Consider the following 19503-nt stretch of genomic DNA (forward strand, 5'->3'; position numbering starts at 1 on the left):
GTTCTTCGTTGAGTTAGGTCCAAAACTATATGTATTGTTGGATAGTGCTTGTCATTGTGTTTCTAACAGCATCGTGCTTAAGTTATTACGGTTTTGGTTTGCGTTTTTCAGCCTATTTCTGGCTGACGAGGGTAAAACTGAACAAAACTAAGAAATATTGACATGAAAATAAATCTTTCTTAAATGATCTTCAAGATGCAACTTTGAAGACTAATTTATAGTACAATATATGTACATGACTTTTAAGATTACTATCTCAGTCCGGAAATACTTCAAGATGCAACTTTGACAACTAATTTATTTCATCTAGAGTTCTCGAGCGTGTGCTCAGCTGCTCATGCAAAGGGGTACGTGCTTGTGCTGTGAGGAAATTCAACGTTTTGATACGCAAGTTCATGTCCAGTAGCCGTGTAGCTGCATTTGTCTAATGCTCGAGAGCTGAAACTGAAAATCAGTCATCTAGCCTGCCTATCGTCCGATCCCACTGCAAATCTGGACGAGATACATGTGTCGGGTTGAAATCCTCGTCCGGGGCCCAAACGACCGATCCATCACCTCGCGTTTGGCCGATGGATGTCAATTGGTGCTCGTTGTAGCGTCATCGCATATTATGTTTACTACACACGGGAACGGGAGGGGAGGGTAGGGTAGGGTAGGGTAGGGTAGGTACGGTGGTGAAAAAAGCGGGGAGGGTGAAAAAAATCTTTGCTTCTTTCCGGTGCAGATTCACCGCCTTTCGGCGCGCGGTCGAGCGTGCAAAATTGATGGTTCGGTAGTCATTGGCGAGTCAAGTCATCAGCAAAGGGTACATGTTGCACGAGGGTTGAGTACTTTGCACCTCTACGTGTGTAACAATTAAGATGGAAACCAAAGCTCCAATGTACATATATATACATATATATGCCAAGAAAGAAGTAGCTAGCTGAAACCGAACTCAAATTCTTGTCAGTCCAGACCGGCCGTTATGGGCATAGTTAGGATGTAGTACAAGTTGATCGGACGCTTGGCCTGGCCTTCAGCTTTAGTGAAGCTAAAGGTAGCCCAAGCTAGCTGACCCATGCGTATTCCCTGGCTGCAAAACTAAGAAGACCGAAGAAACAGCCCTGTGTGCGCGCAGATGCCAACTGACGACTACAATAACATATCATACGTACGACGCCCAGATGCTTCACCTAGCTAGCTAGGTACGTACGACTCTTATCATCGGGGTTAATATATATATAAGCAATGGGCATACCTTTGTCTTCAAAAGGAAGTTAGTTAGTAGTTTATAAGTAGCAAGAAAGAAAGCTATCATTATACTCCCTCCGTTTTTAAATATAAGTCTTTTAAGCGATTTCAATAGGTGTTTACATACGAAGCAAAATGATTGAATGTACACTTTAAAATATGTCTACATACATCCGTATGTACTTCACTAGTGAAATCTCTATAAAGACTTGTATTTAGAAACGGAGGGAGTACTATATATACTGCTGGTTGATGCCAGTAGCGGTACACCACTTGACCCCGGTGCGCTGAAGCGCATTGCGGTCATCACATGCGTTGCCTTCCGGGGAAAGTTAATTAGCTTGCCACGTTACACACACCAACGGCTGTATAATTGTATGGCGATCATGCATATATATATATATATATACAACCAGCATATGCTACGTTGACAATGCTCGGATGATGGAGCTTAGCTTCCTTTTCCGCGTGGAGCAAAAACAAGCGCTGTGGATTAAAACATGGCCTCTGAACGTGACTAAAGCCTAGAGAGGCGCGCGGCATCCAATCGTGTAGCCCTCTTGGTCTCCAATGCAGTCCATCTTTTGATGTCCTTTGTTGTGGTATGTGGATGCTTCCAAAAGCTCACTCCTTTAATTACTCTCATGGCCTTGCTGTTGGCTTTTCCTCCGTAATCCTATCTAAATAAACAATAATGGAAAAGAAGCACGCACATTTGGAAAAGAGCATCGTTGTCAGCAGCTAATTCCTTGGGAGCTAAGGTTTTGGCCGATGCGTGCATGCGTGCATGCATAATGTGCTTGATCACCGCTCCAGTCTCCAGCAGTCCAGCCCGACCACACACACGGAACCTGTATGTATACAGTATTTGTTATACTATCAAAATACTACTATATTTCCTAGAGGGAAACTTTTGAAACTGGGTGTATAATACACTCTATATGCAAAAAAAATAGCAATTCAATAAAAATTCTGAATATATTTTTAAAATAAATTTGACCTTCCATTATACTTGTAAAAAAAATCCACAACAAAAATTACACCTTGACTTCTTTTCAAAAAAGATAAATTTTCGATCAAAATAATGTGAATGGTGACCTATCATAGCAAATAATTTCTGTCTTTTTTGTCGACAAGTCAATGTTGACTTTTTTTATGAAAATTTATATACTAGTGTAAAACAAAGTCAAGTTTAATCTGAAAATACTTTAGAACTATTTTAACTTTTTAATTAATTATTAAAATAAATTCCTCGTATAAGATGCATATACAACGAGGAACCAAAATGTATTTCCGTATATTGCCCTACACATGCATGGCATGGAGCTGCAACAGCGCAGTATGAAAAATCAAAGGGCCGGTGACGCAGGCACATGTACACGTATGTATGTACGTATGCCGTTGCCGAGTGACAGAAACCTAAAAAGATGGCAAAAGATGGACATCATTGTTGCTTTCCCCTGCTGGGCTTTCCAGAAAGCCAGCCGTTTTTGATTCGCGGGGCACGGGCACAGCGTAGCTTTACAACATTTTGTTCTCCCGGCCCGGCCAACCTCCAGTGACCGGCAAGCTCTAGCTCACTGACCCCTGGTGTGGTCTCGGCCGGGCAGATCCTGAATATCTTAAACGCACCATGCAAGCACGACCTTTGCTCCCTCCCTCCCCCTGGCATGGCAATGGCCCCCTCTCCTTTTCCCCGGAGACTTTGTGGCCGGCGAACCACAGCCGCGCGCGCGCGCGCGGCAGGCAGATGGCATCGGTGCCGCGGACACTTGCCGGCCGGGATCGATCGCCAGCTAGTGGAGTACTGCGAGGTCTGCAATAAGCTTTGCCGCGCGCATCTCCTTTGCTGCTTACACCAAATGCATGCACGTACCACGTACTGTACTTTACTGGCGTCGTCCCTTGGACTTGGAGAATGCTCTTGTGAGTGCGCTGTGAGCAGCATCAAATGCCTTACGTATAGTACCTATCCCCTGTCTAGCTAACTACTCTACACTGCAAGGCTGCAACAGGACGGGTAGGCTATGTGCACTGGCTAGATGAGATCGGGCGGGGGGGCTTGATGACTTTGACCCGAAGAGATCACTCACTGCTGCCTCGCTCTGGACCGATCAGCCGGGTTATCGTGGTAAAGACCGATCAACGATGAAATGATGGTGTTTTGATCGGCCAAACAAAGGAAGAAGCATGCCTAAACATGTCCCTCATCACGCCGTCATAAGGACACCACCCTGTGCCGACTGGTCTAACCCCCAGTCCCCGGATTTGGCAAATACCCATGTGGAGTAGAGTTGAAACTCGGGCGCTCCTGCAGCAGCTGGTAGGGCACGCAGATTTGTCTCTCGAGTACATTGAACATGTAATCTCCCCTGTCGTCTCGGGAGGATATCTGATCGATCTCCTCTAGTGTTTGTCTGCTCGATCAGTCGACGATGGAGATGAACTTGGTCGGCCAAGAGTGGCTACTAGATCCAGTACACAAATTTCAGCTTGAAAGTTCGTCTCTGGCCGCAGCAGGTTGGACTTTCATCCAGCTTTTTCACATACTTTACCACGTACGATATGCTTATCGGACAACCTTTTGGTCCATTGGTGCTTGTTTTCCAGTCTAGCCCAGCATAATACTCCACTATAGCCGAGCGGTTTTTTTTTTCTTTGCCGGCCGGCAGGGCCGGATTTCTGCTATGCAGACAAACTGTCAACTGCATTTGAATATGTTTGTTAGTTGCATCTGATTATGTCACTAGCTTTTATAATGTTGGAAACACTACATAAAGGCACATCAAGAAAGTTGAGCACCTGGTGCATTAGCCTTTCCATTAACTACATTTGTAGCCATTGCAAGTGGCTAGTTTCAATATAAATTGAGCAAGCAAGACTACCGCGCGCGCATGGAAAAAGGATTTTATAAGTCAAATTTGCCAGTACTAAATTTCAGTAGACCTACCATGAAGCCTGTAATTGTGCATCTATGAACATAATAAGGTGATGCACAACCTAGAAAAAAAAATAGGAGTATATGTTCAAATTATGATATTCATGTGAAAACTAGTCGCAGCAAGCTTCAACATATCAACAGTCTTTTGCCGTTTCACTTGTCGAAAACATAAACCACAACCGCACAAAAGAAAGGGTGTGCTACATTTGGCCGGATGATAAACCTAACAGATCGGCCGTCCGGGCTGCCGTTTGATGGAAGCGCGGATATCTGTCTGATTCCTTCCATTGAGCCACTGAGCCTTTGCAACAAGCCTCGTGTTGCGCTCAACGCTTTTGCAACAAGAGGATGTTGCAATTCCTTCGAACAATTTTTTTTTGCACGACAACCATCCGGTTTGCTTGCTAAGCCTTTGCAACATGGCTCGTCTTGCGCTCAACGCTTTGCCACGGCCTTGCTGCAATTCCATCCCCCCAAAAAAAACCGGCACGACCGTCTTTCGTACTTCTCGTCGAGCCTTTGCAACATGAGCCTTGTTGCAATCTCTCAAACGGATTGGTTTGGATGCTGGTTGTATGGACAATTGCTTTATTTATAAAGCGGAATGAAAACCTATTTCGAACAAATATCTCACACAATTTTCTCTTCTTTTTCTTTTCATGTGTGTGATCTGCTCGCCAAGTCTTTGTAACAGACGATGAAGAAGATGTTTCGCGTCCGATCAACCGGTTGACAGGAAACGTTTTGAATTTTTTTTATATAAATAGCAATGTGTTATTACTGACATGATTTTTTTAGGGAATTTTTTTATTTTTTGGACGAAAGGGGCTTCCCCCCTGCTCCACCTTTTTTTAGGGAAATTATGGAGATGATTTGATTGTATTTTTTCTCTAAAGTACTCACGTTGCTCACATAATTAAGCGAATATTGCAACAGCGGAAGGACCATTGGATTGAGTATATTTATTACTATATATAAGGGCATAAACCTGCAGAAAGCAAAGCTGCAAAGGGGTGGAAAGAAACGGAATGGGACGTGGATCGATCTGGGGCGATCGATGGTACATATTCCTCTACGGGAACGCACACCGCACTATGGGCAGGCAAGCAGGCAGCCACCGGCCGCGTCGTACGCCCCCCACGATAACATTTTCCTTTTTCTTTTCCAAGGGCACGGAATCCCGCGGACACGGCCCCCAACTTGGCTCGGCCCGACCCCAAGCGGTGCATCCTCGGCTCGACCTCGTCGACGGAACAGAATCTGGTTCTCGCGGCCGGCCGTTCCTCCGTCCTGTGCGTGCGCGTGCCCCCGCCGTGGGTACGATTCCGGGGAGGAGGCGGCGGCGCCCTTTTCCGGGGAAAGGGAAGGGGGGGAGTGGCCGGACGATGCCGAGCGTGGCGCGGGCTATGGGGGATATACCGTCGGGATTGGGAAGGCAGCGAGCGACGGGCCGAGGTGGGGGTGGCGAATCCGTATCTTTTCTGTGGCTGGGCTGGGACGGGGTAGTCTTGGATAACACACGACCATGATCCGTGGGCACAACTGTTCGGGCGCACGAAATATTCTCATCGGCATTGGCATTGGCATGGCAGCCAACTTGTTTCACGGCCGGGAGGTGCGGCCGTGGATAAGGAGGGAGGGATTACGTCGACGAGGAAAAAAAAATAAAATCTCCAGGCTCGTCGCCTAGCTTGCCGTCAGTACGTACGCAGGCAGAATACGGTCCGGACTGGCCCACGCCCCCCCGCCGCATATGCCTAAACGAGCCGATTCGAGCCGCTCCGATAAAAGCTGAGATCTCCGGGCGCGGTCCATCGAGTGTCCAGATCGCCTTGCTGCCGTAATAAGGGCTATGAACGGAGGAGGATCACAGCCAGGGTCCTAAGTAAAGCAGCCAGCCCTGTGCGCTGTACAGGGCGCCAGATCCGATTTCTCAGGAGTTCACGTCATGTGTATATGATGATGATCTCGAACCCGCGTGTGCTGCACGCACGTATCCGATACTTGTGTTTCTCAATCGCGCACTGAAAATGTCAGGTGCATCTGCTGCATTCCGTCTCGCTCTCTAGAAACTACCTTGTCCCGAAACTACTGTTACTTAGGACCGTTTCTTTTGGGTCAATTTCAAAGAACTACTCCTTCAGAAACGAGAATGACAAAAGAACTCAAATCTATCCTCAGAATTATCCAAAATCATCTCAAAATTACAGTGCGATCTAAAATTACCGAAACTTGACGATACTGACAATTCTGCCAAGTCCTAAAAAAAACGATTCGTTTTAAACTATTGCGCCTGTTGTAAGCGCATACTACAGCCAGAATGCCATTCCCACGTTTACACCCGCACTGCTCGCTCCCTCCCATCGCGTTGGCCCCTTCACTTGCACACTTCCGCCACTCCCAATAGGTTTCAGCACCGCCACCAGCCTCGTCAGATTCGGCTGCGGTTCGTCCCCAGACCGGCCATCCCTTCCCGTCGGGCCGCCGTCTGCGTCGTCCGCTCCTTCCCGCCGGCCCGCCGACGGCTCCCTCCGACCGTCCGCCGTCCGCTCCGTCCTCCTCCGCCCGCAGTCCACTCCGTCGCTCGACCGTCGTCCGCTCCGTCCTCACGGCCAGCCTAAAGTCTGTCCGCCCGTCGAGCCTCCCTTCCTGCATCAGGTGACCTGTTCACCCCTGCTCACATGCTCTTTTGTTATCAGTTTCTATGGATTATATGGCTGGCTTGCTGTTAGTTTGTATGCATGGACAGGGCAGACGCCGAACGGACGGCCGACCCAAACAGATAAAAAATGAATAAATTCGTCGTCCGTTTGGATCAGTCTGTTGAAGTTGCTCTTATCGAGAGGCCATCGGTCGATCACGACGTGCGCCTGTCCCATTTTCAATTGAGGAACTATTCCTGTGGATTTTTATCCGCAGAGATCTCTGACTTGCACCGAGCCGGCCACCTCGAGTGCCCTAAAAAGAAAGTAGAGATGCTCCTTGGATTGCCTTTTCTGGCAAGGAGATTTTAACTGTCGACTTACGAGCGTACTGTACGTATCTATATACTAATACAAGGAATACTCTTTACTACGGCTATAATAAAAAGTTGTATATGCCGCAAGCCAGTTATCTTATTTTTACAAGCACAACACAGGTGCTGGCTACCTAATTTTGGTTACAAGTACTCGAATTTTTTTTGTTGGACTGGTAACTCGTGAGGCTACCAAATTTTGGTTACAAGTACTCGAATTTTTTTGTTGGACTGGTAACTCGTGAGGCTAGAGGATAACGTGTCAGGCGGAGATCGGTTGGAGGGAACTTTGTTGCGTGAGGTGATAGAAGCATGCGCTACAACTGTACTACCCTGGCGCTAGATTGGCTATGCCTATAGCTGCGAGCATCTTTCCTCGATCGACCTCGACTGATAGAAAGGAAGGGCGAGGTGTAGGCTGCTCTCAGTCTCAACCCTCTCACGGGAAGTGCATGCAGGCCTGGACCCGTCCAGCTGCCTCATGCACCTGCCACCTCCACCTTGTGTTAAGGACCCGTCCAGCTGCCTCATGCACCTGCCGCCTCCACCTCGTGTTAAGGGCAGTCACATGATCGAGAGGACCCGCGGATCTTTAAGGGTTAGATGGTTCAAATCTAACCCATTCTAATTAACCTTAAGATCCAAACAGGGCCAATATCGATCGATCCTATCCAGCTACCCTGCCTGTGATAATTGATGCAACTTCTGTACCAACATGTGTGACCATGCATGCAACAGCATATCTACCCCCAACTCCCACTGCACCGATACAGACATACAGTGTATATATATACATAGATGGTGTTCTAGGCTGCTGTACTTGTGTGCAGTACCCGCGTCAGCGTGATGCGTCTCACCGTCACCCAACTTGAGTCTTTTACAAGGATCCTTTGTTTCCATTCCGGCTGCTGCTACCTGCACTTCCTTCTCGGTTCCCGCGTCCGTCAGCGTGCGGTGCATGCATGAGAATCCTCACCTCCATGCCGTGGGTGGGCACACAGCCAGCCAGCGTGGCTCCGTGGAAGCCACCCGTGCGTACGTGCACAGAGTTTATAATTATACAAGACACACTCCGGCTCACGTACATGCGCCCATGTCGCCAGCCAGCCATGCATTCCGATCTGTGTCATGTGGTGCACGCTAGCCCCCTAAAATAAAAGAAAAAGAATTGTGGTGCACGCTAGCTAGCCGCCACACGAATATCTACGTGCATGACGTACGCTTTCTTTTTTGGAAAGAAAGGAAAAACGCTTGGCTGTAACAACGTGCGCGCTTGTGAGCTAGCCGTCCGGTCCGTTTCCGGTTAGCCACAACACCCAAGCTTGGCCTATTTTTTTTTTTTTTTTTGAAACGGAATATTTTTTCTTGAAACGGAAACGGACATGGTTGGGGCCACTGACATGGCTCGACGCGAAGATGTACGTACATCAGCGCGCGGCGCGGGGAAAACCAATCAAAACTCCGTTTCCTCGGCAGGGAGTGCGCGTACGCGTATACGACCGGAGGAGACGTATACTACGTATGTTTTTTTAGGACTCCGTGTGCGTTGGCTTTGTATACGTGGAGGGTGCGGCGGCGGAGCTGTGCTCGGTTAGTTGGGGCACCCGGATACCCGGCGGCCGGCGCGCGGACTCCCGATTTCCCGTAAGAGCATGCTTAATAGTATAGCCAACTGCTGACCACATCTTACAGCTAGCTTGTACAATAGTTAGCTATAAAAGAGTACTATTTTTATCATATATGGTCCATCTTTCATTCTCACAAGGTATCTAACAACACGTGCTAGAGCTGGCTCTTCACCAAGAGCCCGCTTCCCTTCCCTTTCCTCTTCTCTCTTATCCAACTCAGCAAAAATATAGTATTTTAATTCTTACAGCCTGCTGACTATACCTTATTGTACTTGCTTTAACGGACTGGGCACTCGATCGGGCGGGTACGGCCTCTCGTTATCGTCAGGTTTTCTGCCGTCGCCACCCGTAGGGCCGGTGGTTGTATTCTTTTCTTTTTTCGCAAGGGCCAGTGGTTGTATTCGATAGCTTGATATTTATTTCTTTAGCTGACTATGGCTGGTACCGTGGTCCGCCATTTTTTATACATCTGGTGGTCAAAAAATTTGGGAGGGGATTTGGTCATTTGACCATAGGAGGACAACGTCAACATTCGCGATGGATCATTATGTTGGCGTGTTAATTTTTCATTTCATTTCTCTATATTTTTCTATTTCATTTCTCTATATTTTTCGTTTGACGTGTTAATTTTTCTATTTCTACATTTTGTTTTGTGAAAAGTATCAAAATTATTACAAAAATTCATCTCAAGCATAATAAAAATTACATGAAAATTTTGAGACAAATAGGCAATCATTACTGTCGTCAGAACGTGCCATCCATATTTGCCGTACTAATTTTATTACTTTATTACTCAACTAATCGGGAATCACATTCATTTATACCCACACAAATAGCAAGGGAAGACTTAAGCTGGTTTTCACCCACATAGCAACCTTGGTATAGGAAGAAGGGCGCGGGCCAAAGCTAATTTCGTCACCCAAGCACATTTCGGAGGCACTACATTGGCCCATCTAGACCTTGTCCAACGGTGCACTGGTGCAATTTTTTCATAGAACATCATTGCTTCACTAGCCCGATAGATGCTTTCTTAGGCAAATCATATAGATACATGACGAACTCAATCAAGGAGAAGATGCATGCGTAACCAAGGGAGTCTTAGATGATTTGTGGCGTGCGTCAAAGCTATGGCTGGTCATGGGTTCTTTATGCTTTTTAGCTGGCCTATGACTTAGTTGGCGTTGTTCATATCTTTTGAGTGGTTGCTGCTATCAACAGATGGCTTGTATGGTGTTGGTTTTTGTAGTGCATTGTGCTAGTTCGTCCCACCTGGATCCCCGTGCTTTTCTATAGAAGCAGGGCTAAAATTGAATAGGAGGATAGCAGCAACATCCAAGGCAAACATGTATCGACATGGCTTACTGTAAATATATTAGGAGTTCATCCATTTCATCCCTTTACTATACCCTGAGCCCAACTTTGGTTCATGAGTTTGAAATAAAATAGCCTAAACCCCAACTCTTAAAATTAGATAATTTTGGTCCCTTCCAATGACCATAAAGTGGTTTCATGGATGACACGACGTTGATTTTTTGCACAGGTACAAGCATAGTCAATAAATCTTTTTGGAAGAGTCGTTTGATAAACTATAATACTCTCTCTGATGCAAATTAATTTAGACGACCTCTATATTGTATAGAGGTTGTACAAAGACCGCGCCAATTAATTTGGATCAGATGGTGTAGTGAAAATGCATAAGAAAAAATATAAAACATGAAAAGAAGAGTATGAACACAAACTATTAGAGAACCCAATAAATAGGGAATTCTAAAACTGGAAATGTTTTTTAGGACTATCCATGAAAAGAACAAGAAAAATTGTTGAGTACATTCCTCACTTTATTTTTCTCCTTAAATTGTGATTTTTAAATGTTACGTAAGTTTCCATTTGTAGTATTTACATATTTTTGTAGCTTATATAAAATATTTTTTATGGTTCCCTTTAAAAAGGTAGGTTGTCATGCCTAGTTATGGGTTCGTTATGCTTGTTAGCTGGTTGCGCCTACGTTGGCAAGGTTAATGTGTTTTGGATGGTTGATGTTATCTACAGCTGGCACGTATGGTGCCGGGTTTACTAAACTGCGCTAGTTAGTCCCAGCTGGATCCCCATGCTTTCCACAAAGGCACAACCGGCTTCGTCTTTTCTCTAAATCGTTTTCATCCCTCAATTATTCATTCTATTTTTACAGTTTGAATATGAAGAACCTAAACCCCAACTTTTAAAACTAATTAGCTTTGGTCCTTTTCCGGACTCTGATGTGGTTTGGTGTTTCTAGAAGAATGAAAAATAAATAAGGAAAGAAATGCAAAGGATGAACACAATAACATGATGACAAACTACGAGAGAACCCAGGAAATATGGAACCTTAGAGATAGAAAATGTTTTTTTATGTATATTGAGGAAGAACACGAACTATTGTTGAATATATTCTTTATTCATCTTTCTCCTTAAACTATGTTCTTTTCTAAATGTTATGTATGTTTTCATTTACAGCATTTACATAATTTTGTAGTAGTAGCTTATATAGGATGTTTTATGGTTTCCCTTAAAAAGGTACACACTCATTTTTTTCACTTCCTTCCATTCTAGTATTTCTATTTGCAAGAATCAACTGAAACCGTGAGGCCAAAACCAGGTATGGGAAGGATTTATACACTAAAACCTACCCTGAACAAAAGGATTTATACACTAATCCCTCAAGGCCCGAGAGCCGCAGCCCCTGCATGGCAGGAGGAGGATTTTCGCAAACATGCGCAGCTGCTTTCTTTTGGCAATACGGTGATTAGCTGGATTCCATCTCGCTCCCATAAAAGGGCCGTCGCCAGCCCCCCACCCGCATATCGCTCGTGCTCGCAAACAAGATTACGAGTTCGAGGCGTGACGGCCCCTTGTGCATGTTGCACGGGGTACCCCTCCCCCTCTTCTCCCCTCCATCCCTAGTGTGTTGCAGCCTGTTTGTAGTCCCATCCCCGCCGCGGCGCCGGCCATCGCTCCGTTGTTGTAACCAGCCGGCCGAAGCCCCCTTCTCAGTGCAACGAGTCCAGAGCGGCGCGCGGCTCGGCCGGGATATCGGGTGAATTGTTGATCTGCGCCACGTACCTGCGCGTTCCCTTTTTTTTTTTTTTTTTTTGCCTGCGATGCGCCGCCGCCTTGATGGACGGATCCCGGCGGGCCGGGCGGCTCTCGCCGATCGGGAATTCATAGTAGTCGTAGTAGTAGATCTGGGCAACGTATTCGATCTTCACAGATTGGTACTCTTCCCGTGTTCACGGCGGGTCTTTTGAGCCGTGAATGCCATTACGATCCGGCCCGGCCCGAAGTCTGATAAATGTTATAGGGTTTCTGTTATATAGTTTTTTTGTTTGATAAATAGATGTTATAGCTTCTTTGTTATAAGCTTACTTCCTGGTCATCACAGTTTACAAGGCATGCACGTGTACCTAGTTCGTTAGTTTGATTTATATAAAATATACTATTTAACATATAAATTATATCATTAGAAAATAGAACATCTAAAGTTTCCAATGATATTTTTTATATATACACACATCTCATTAAATTAGTCAAATTAACGATCTAGAACTTGTATGCAGAGACGGAGGGGGTATTGTTTTGCTGTTATGGTAGAGTCGTAGGGGCCCCACTGCCACGGTGTTTTAACCCGGCCCCCTCCGCCCGCCTAATGCTGCAGGCCTACAAATCAGCCGGGGCGGCGTCTCGCGGAGGGGGTGCATGAGCTCTGCCGTCCAGCGAAGAAGCAGCGTCAGAAGCGGGGACCCCAGGGCCGACGCAGCCATGCCGGTCCCTTCATCCAACGCCCCCAACTCCTCGCCCTTCTCCAACGACGGCGGCGGCTCGCCCAACGGCATCGACCGCGTGCTCCGGGGCAGCGCCCGGCGCAACCACTTGCCCACAGACGCGTCCCCCGACGCCATGGAAACGGACGTCGCTGAGCCCGCCGCTGCCTTCCTCGGCCCGCACGCCAACATGGACGATGCCGGCGGTGGCGGGTCGGGGGGCCACGCCGCGCGCCCGCCGCTCTCCGGACCACGCAACGGGTTCCGCCGCCTCGGCCTCCGCGGCATGAAGCAGCGCCTCCTCGTTGTGGCCAACCGTCTCCCCGTCTCCGCCAATCGCCGCGGCGAGGATCAGTGGTCCCTGGAGATCAGCGCCGGCGGCCTCGTCAGCGCCCTTCTCGGTAATCCTCAGCCCCAGAATTTCGGTTTCAGCGATGCATGCATCACAATCCTGCACGCATGTACTGAATTTTCTGACGCCGCACATGTACTGAGTTTTCTGACGCCGCAGGCGTGAAGGATGTCGACGCGAAGTGGATCGGATGGGCGGGTGTGAATGTCCCCGACGAGGTCGGCCAGCGGGCTCTCACCAGTGCGCTCGCCGAGAAGGTTCGTTGCAATCTACAGATTCTAGGACATGTTTGATGTCGTCTGAACCAATAGAACAGTGCTTTCTGTTTTTCTTCACAAGTCTAGTGAGTAGTGACTGAATCCATGATCGTTTTGAACAAAACAGAGATGCATACCAGTGTTCCTGGATGAGGAGATTGTGCACCAGTACTACAACGGGTACTGCAACAACATACTGTGGCCGCTCTTCCACTACCTGGGGCTGCCGCAGGAGGACAGGCTGGCGACCACGAGGAACTTCGAGTCGCAGTTCGACGCGTACAAGCGAGCCAATCAGATGTTTGCAGACGTCGTCTATGAGCACTACCAGGAAGGGGATGTGATCTGGTGCCATGACTACCACCTCATGTTCCTGCCCAAGTGCCTCAAAGAACATGACATCAACATGAAGGTCGGATGGTTCCTGCACACGCCGTTCCCTTCCTCGGAGATTTACCGTACTCTGCCATCCCGCTCTGAGCTGCTTCGCTCCGTGCTCTGCGCTGATCTAGTCGGGTGAGCATGCATCTTGTTTTCGCGTTTATTGCGTCACTTTTGAATTTTATGGTGGTTTATTTTATTACTTCTTACTGTCCTTCTTCAGATTTCATACATACGATTATGCAAGGCATTTCGTGAGTGCATGTACCAGAATACTTGGACTCGAGGGTACCCCTGAGGGTGTGGAGGATCAGGGAAAGTTAACACGGGTTGCAGCGGTACACATCAGAACTTCCTATTTTATCTAGCTACTTTATCATCTGACATGTTTGGTTGCAAATTGGGTGATTCTTTTGACTCCCTTGGCTGAAATCTTCAGTTTCCTATTGGGATAGACTCTGAGCGTTTCAAAAGAGCGTTGGATATTGCAGCAGTAAGAAGACATGTCACTGAATTGACACAGCGATTTGCAGGGCGGAAGGTGAGAAAACATTGATGCTTCATGCTCCCAGATATTCTAAAAATATACGACTTCTTTTTCCTTGGTTATGATAATATTAATCATTGAACATTAATAAACCAAATATTTCATCTGAGTAACCTGACAAAAAGTATAGTAAGATTCATTATCAACATATAAACATACAAATGGAATCATTACCCTTATGTGAGCTGCTATGGAATCTGGCTTTACAACAAAATTAGCCCCACCATTTTTGTGCTGTTTACATAACAATTAATTCCTGCATTCCAAGCTTATTTTCAAATACTGTCCAGATGCAATTTTATCGGACTGGTTCAAGTGTGACAGACCTTAATAAGGTGGAAAAGTACTGCTCAAAGGCAACTCTGGCCTAACCTCTTTGCTGATAGGACGCTGATATTGTATTTTTGAAATTTCCAGATCTACCTGGTACATTTTAGTGGTTCTAGGCTTCTATCTCATAAGTGCCCCCTTGCAAGTCACACCTACATTTCTGTCCTGTTATTATTGAATCTTGATTTGCAACCTTATAAACCATACTATTGACATCCTTTTGATTTGATTTATCTTTCTTTTGTTGCAATTTTATAATTTATCGACGTCTCTTGCAGTCTTACAGAGTATTTTTTCCTTGCTCTTGTCATAGGTAATGCTTGGTGTTGATCGACTTGACATGATCAAAGGAATTCCACAAAAGATTTTGGCCTTTGAAAAATTTCTTGAGGAAAACCCTGAATGGAATGATAAAGTCGTTCTACTTCAAATTGCCGTACCAACTAGAACAGATGTCCCTGAGTGTAAGCGCATTTCTGTATCCTGTCGTTATCACTCTGCATATATATTGCATCAGATGTTTGAGATACGATTGTTCACATGCGTGGTTTTCAATTTATCAGCTTGCTGTCCCTTTTTAAAGTATCGTTCCTCCTAAACAATATAGATTTAGTTGTTGTTCTTATAGCACTTCCATGTTTCTCGAGCAGATCAGAAGCTTACAAGCCAAGTGCATGAAATTGTTGGGCGCATAAATGGACGATTTGGAACATTGACTGCTGTTCCTATTCATCATCTGGTCAGCTTTTAAATAGCTCTTTGTGCTAACTTATGACCTAACTTCCATGTGTGAATAAAAGTGGAGCAGGGGGGGAACCCCTTTTATTCAAAACAAAAAACTTCCATGTGTGAAATGCTCTGAGGCAAACTGTTTTGTTTCATCTAAAATAATTTGCTCCTTGCAGGATCGATCTCTTGATTTCCATGCCTTGTGTGCTCTTTATGCAGTTACTGGTAATTTCTGGCAGCTCACTTGATATTTGAAGTTGGACTTAATTAGCACTCTTCTGTTCAAAATCTTGTTGCTTTTATCATGGTTGAGCTGTGTATTTCCTCTGTTTTGCTTAGATGTGGCTCTTGTAACATCACTGAGAGATGGAATGAATCTTGTAAGCTATGAATATGTTGCATGCCAGGGATCAAAAAAAGGAGTTCTGATATTGAGTGAGGTAAGTGATCAGCTATGATGATTAATAATGTCAGTTGATTTTAAATCTAGCCTGCAAGGTATTCATATGTGTCTGTCTATATTTTCTTTTGCACACTCTCTTGAAAATATATCTGATTTTGGTTCATAAGTTCTGCCACTGCAATTTCAGTTTGCCGGTGCAGCACAATCTCTTGGCGCTGGTGCCATTCTTGTAAATCCCTGGAACATTACAGAAGTTGCAGACTCAATAAAACATGCTTTGACAATGACATCTGATGAGAGAGAGAAGCGGCACAGGCATAACTACGCGCATGTAACAACTCATACCGCCCAAGATTGGGCTGAAACTTTTGTATGGTGAGGAGCTCGTTTCCACTTTGTCTCTTTTGTACTTCTATTAACCAGAATATACTAGTAGATTAGCTGTTTCCTTCTCATTGTAAATGTAATTTTGTTAGCTGCTGCCAGACTTTCTCGTAATCACACTGTGTCTTTTCATGTAGTGAGCTAAACGATACAGTTGCTGAAGCTCTGATGAGAACAAGACAAGTTCCTCCTGATCTTCCTAGTCGAACGGCTATCCAGAAATATCTGCAGTCAAAAAATCGTTTGCTCATATTGGTAAATACCATATTTTTTCTTTTCTATTGATAAGTTGTTTATACTGGTAATCATTAGGTTTTATAATGCAAAAACTGCTTGTTTACTCTTGGGCAATAACTTCTCCACATGGTGAGATGTTACCACATTAGTTCATTTATTTACCTTGCATTTTTTAGAACTAAATGAATATCATCAGCAAATATGTATAGTTTTTCTTTCATAGCCCAATGAACTTAGCACTCCAACAAAACAGAATGACCTTACAATTTCTGTTGCTGCACCTATGACTGAATATAGGGTTTCAATTCAACGTTGACCGAGCCAGTTGAATCCTCTGGGAGAAGGGGTGGTGATCAAATCAAGGAGATGGAACTCAAGTTGCGTCCTGACTTAAAGGGTCCTCTGAGGGCCCTCTGCGAGGACGAGAGCACTACAGTTATCGTTCTCAGTGGAAGCGACAGGAGTGTGCTTGATGAAGTAATATTACGACTCCTGTCATTTTGTGTTCTGTAATTATTTATCTGGTATTGAAATCAACATATCCTCCCCTTTGCAGAATTTCGGAGAATTTAACTTGTGGCTGGCAGCAGAGCATGGGATGTTCTTGCGCCCAACTGATGGAGAATGGATGACAACAATGCCTGAACATCTGAACATGGATTGGGTTGACAGTGTAAAGGTATGTCTGTTTGATGAACAACGTTAATGCTGTAACCCTTAATGTGTACCTTCTCACACCATTTACCCTTTTCTAGCATGTTTTTGAGTACTTCACAGAAAGAACCCCAAGGTCCCATTTTGAACATCGCGAGACATCATTTGTGTGGAATTACAAGTATGCTGGTAAGTGATGAGGTGTTCATGCTTAGTTTTTTTTTATTTTGTGAATAACAAAAACGTCCAATACTATTTGCACTTGCCTGTTGTGAAGATGTTGAGTTTGGGAGGCTCCAAGCTAGAGATATGCTGCAGCACTTGTGGACCGGTCCAATCTCAAATGCAGCTGTCGATGTTGTTCAAGGGAGCCGGTCAGTTGAAGTTCGCTCTGTTGGAGTTACAAAGGTCAGTTAGGCAGTGTGATTTTTCAACATAGTGAAAGCTTTTCATGTTATTTAGCTAACTGATTCTTTTAACCAATTATTCATTTTCGTTCTGTAGGGTGCTGCAATTGATCGTATTCTAGGAGAGATAGTTCACAGCAAAAGCATGGTTACCCCGATTGACTATGTACTATGTATAGGCCACTTCCTTGGAAAGGTAATTTTCTGCACTGACTTTATGTTCTCGCATTCCTTTCTAGTTCAGCCTCCAGTGTGTGTGACAGTAGGATAATTAAGAAATTTTATACGTATGATTAATGAAAGATATAGAGTTTCTAAGATACGTATCATTTCTTTTTGTACCGAATGACCCAACAATACAAACATGTAGTGTTTTTGGTGAAGAAAGTTTCAACCACATTGTATAGTGAGTTAGTGACTAGACGACGGGAAATTGAAGGACATCGATACAAGGAGTTTACATGCATTTGGAATCCTGCGGAAATTAGCTTGGGTTTTATTGATAAATTCAAGAAGTTCAATTTGGACAATGTATACATGCATTTGGAATCCTGCGGAAATTCGCTTGTTTAGTTTATTCACGTTGTTCCTGCACCGTATAGAACTATAGATGCGGGTATGTAGTGATGGATATACAATAATGCTAGACATACAAAAACTTACAAATATTTACTTAACCTTCCAAACTAACTCTTCTCTTCCCCCCTGATTTTCAGTGGGGGTGGGGCCCCTCATCCCTCAATTACCAATCACAATCTTACACATCAGTTTATACGTAAAATCTTTACGTAAGTCTTTGTAGGTGTAGCATTACTCGATGGATATACTAGTTTCCCTGCTAACATCCTATGTTATTTTTTCAGGACGAGGACATCTATGTGTTTTTCGACCCCGAATACCCTTCTTCTGAATCAAAGGTAAAACCGGATGGTGCCTCGGTATCCGTCGACAGGAGGCAGAACGGGCGGCCATCCAATGGCCGGAGCGGCTCCAGGAACTCGCAGGCCAGGACACCGAAACCTCAGGCTGCGCCGCTGCCGCAGCCACCGCCGGAGAGGTCATCCTCGTCGTCCGACCACGGCATGGGAAACAACAACAACCAACACGACTGGCGCGAAGGGTCCTCGGTGCTGGACCTCAACGGCGACAACTACTTCTCCTGTGCCGTCGGTAGGAAGCGCTCCAACGCCCGTTACCTGCTCAACTCGTCGGAGGACGTCGTCTCCTTCCTCAAGGAGATGGCAGAGTCGACGACGCCCCGCGCCGCTGGCCTCCAGCCTGGCGCCGCCGCTGATTACATGTTCTTGGATAGGCAGTAAGCCAAGTTTCTTTTCTCTACTAATCATCACCGGCCCGGCGGCCCACCGGAGAAGAGTTAACAATAGCGCGGAATAACATTTTACGCGCGCCGGAGTAGCCGCCGTGGCTGTCTGGCCGGCGCGGCGTGGTGTACAATCCTGTACAAAGTATAATTGAGCTCCTGGTATTACTGCGAGAGGTTCTCGCAGCAAACGAGAGGAAGGCTTTGGCGCTCCTTGACTGTGTGACCTGGAGAGTTTTGTCTTAGATGAAATTGATGGATATTTATCATTGTGATGATTAATCTCAGTATTGATGGTCATTTTTTTTTTTTTGAGTTCTGGTTTCTGGAAGTTCTGCGCTTCTGCTCTTGACTTTTCATTCGACTGGTTTTGGATTTTGTCGTTTGTCGCCACTAATTTCGATTCATTATCCAATTGCACTGTGGCCACATAGGTAAGTACGTCAGTTTTAAACTGCATTTGCGTAGTTACTTTGACCCTAATTAATCCTCCCAAATATCTAAACTAATCTCATTCGCGAAAGTCTTGGAGTGATGTGAGACTGAAGGGTCAGGTGCAGCTAGCTCCTGACGGAATCTAATTGCATACTGTAGTAGGCAAATAAAACTAGTTGCATACTCCATGCAGGCGTGAGCCGTGGCCATCCAGCTGGGAGGATGACTTGCTGTGTGGGGCTCCCTAACCGCATCCCGCCTTGTCCGCGTTGCCCGGTCAAGCATCATATCAGCTCACGAATGATTGGTTGCCCACCGGATTAAGCCAATTTGCCGTTTCTTATGCACGCTTGCTTCCGTCACTCCATCATCAACCTATTCTATTCCCCATCTCTTGTCCTAGAAGCAGATACGGAATGATATGTTTCTGCAAAAATCGTTTTCACTGACATAT

The 19503-nt window shown here is 45.5% G+C and overlaps 1 protein-coding gene across 1 annotated transcript; it reads left to right on the forward strand.

Moving 5' to 3' along the window:
• Nucleotides 1-11805: 11805 nt before the first annotated feature.
• On the forward strand, nucleotides 11806-18921 carry LOC123447061 (alpha,alpha-trehalose-phosphate synthase [UDP-forming] 1-like). Its single transcript, XM_045123628.1, has 18 exons — nucleotides 11806-11888; nucleotides 12507-13013; nucleotides 13124-13221; nucleotides 13349-13737; nucleotides 13826-13940; nucleotides 14042-14143; nucleotides 14793-14943; nucleotides 15130-15218; nucleotides 15385-15433; nucleotides 15548-15648; nucleotides 15799-15986; nucleotides 16133-16250; nucleotides 16530-16709; nucleotides 16789-16911; nucleotides 16988-17075; nucleotides 17164-17294; nucleotides 17391-17489; nucleotides 18157-18921. Exons 2-18 carry the CDS (start codon nucleotides 12548-12550, stop codon nucleotides 18610-18612), a joined length of 2943 nt encoding a protein of 980 aa, XP_044979563.1. The 5' UTR covers nucleotides 11806-11888; nucleotides 12507-12547; the 3' UTR covers nucleotides 18613-18921.
• The last annotated feature ends 582 nt before the right edge of the window (nucleotides 18922-19503 follow it).

The sequence above is a fragment of the Hordeum vulgare genome, chromosome 1H (genome assembly GCF_904849725.1).
Source record: "Hordeum vulgare subsp. vulgare chromosome 1H, MorexV3_pseudomolecules_assembly, whole genome shotgun sequence".
NCBI lineage: Eukaryota > Viridiplantae > Streptophyta > Magnoliopsida > Poales > Poaceae > Hordeum > Hordeum vulgare.

Coding starts and splice junctions, on each gene's coding strand:
- LOC123447061 (XM_045123628.1), top strand. CDS start 12,548: ATGAGCTCTGCCGTCCAGCGAAGAAGCAGCGTCAGAAGCGGGGACCCC. Junction 13,941..14,041: donor AGTTAACACGGGTTGCAGCG/GTACACATCAGA, acceptor TGAAATCTTCAG/TTTCCTATTGGGATAGACTC. Junction 15,219..15,384: donor CTGTTCCTATTCATCATCTG/GTCAGCTTTTAA, acceptor TGCTCCTTGCAG/GATCGATCTCTTGATTTCCA.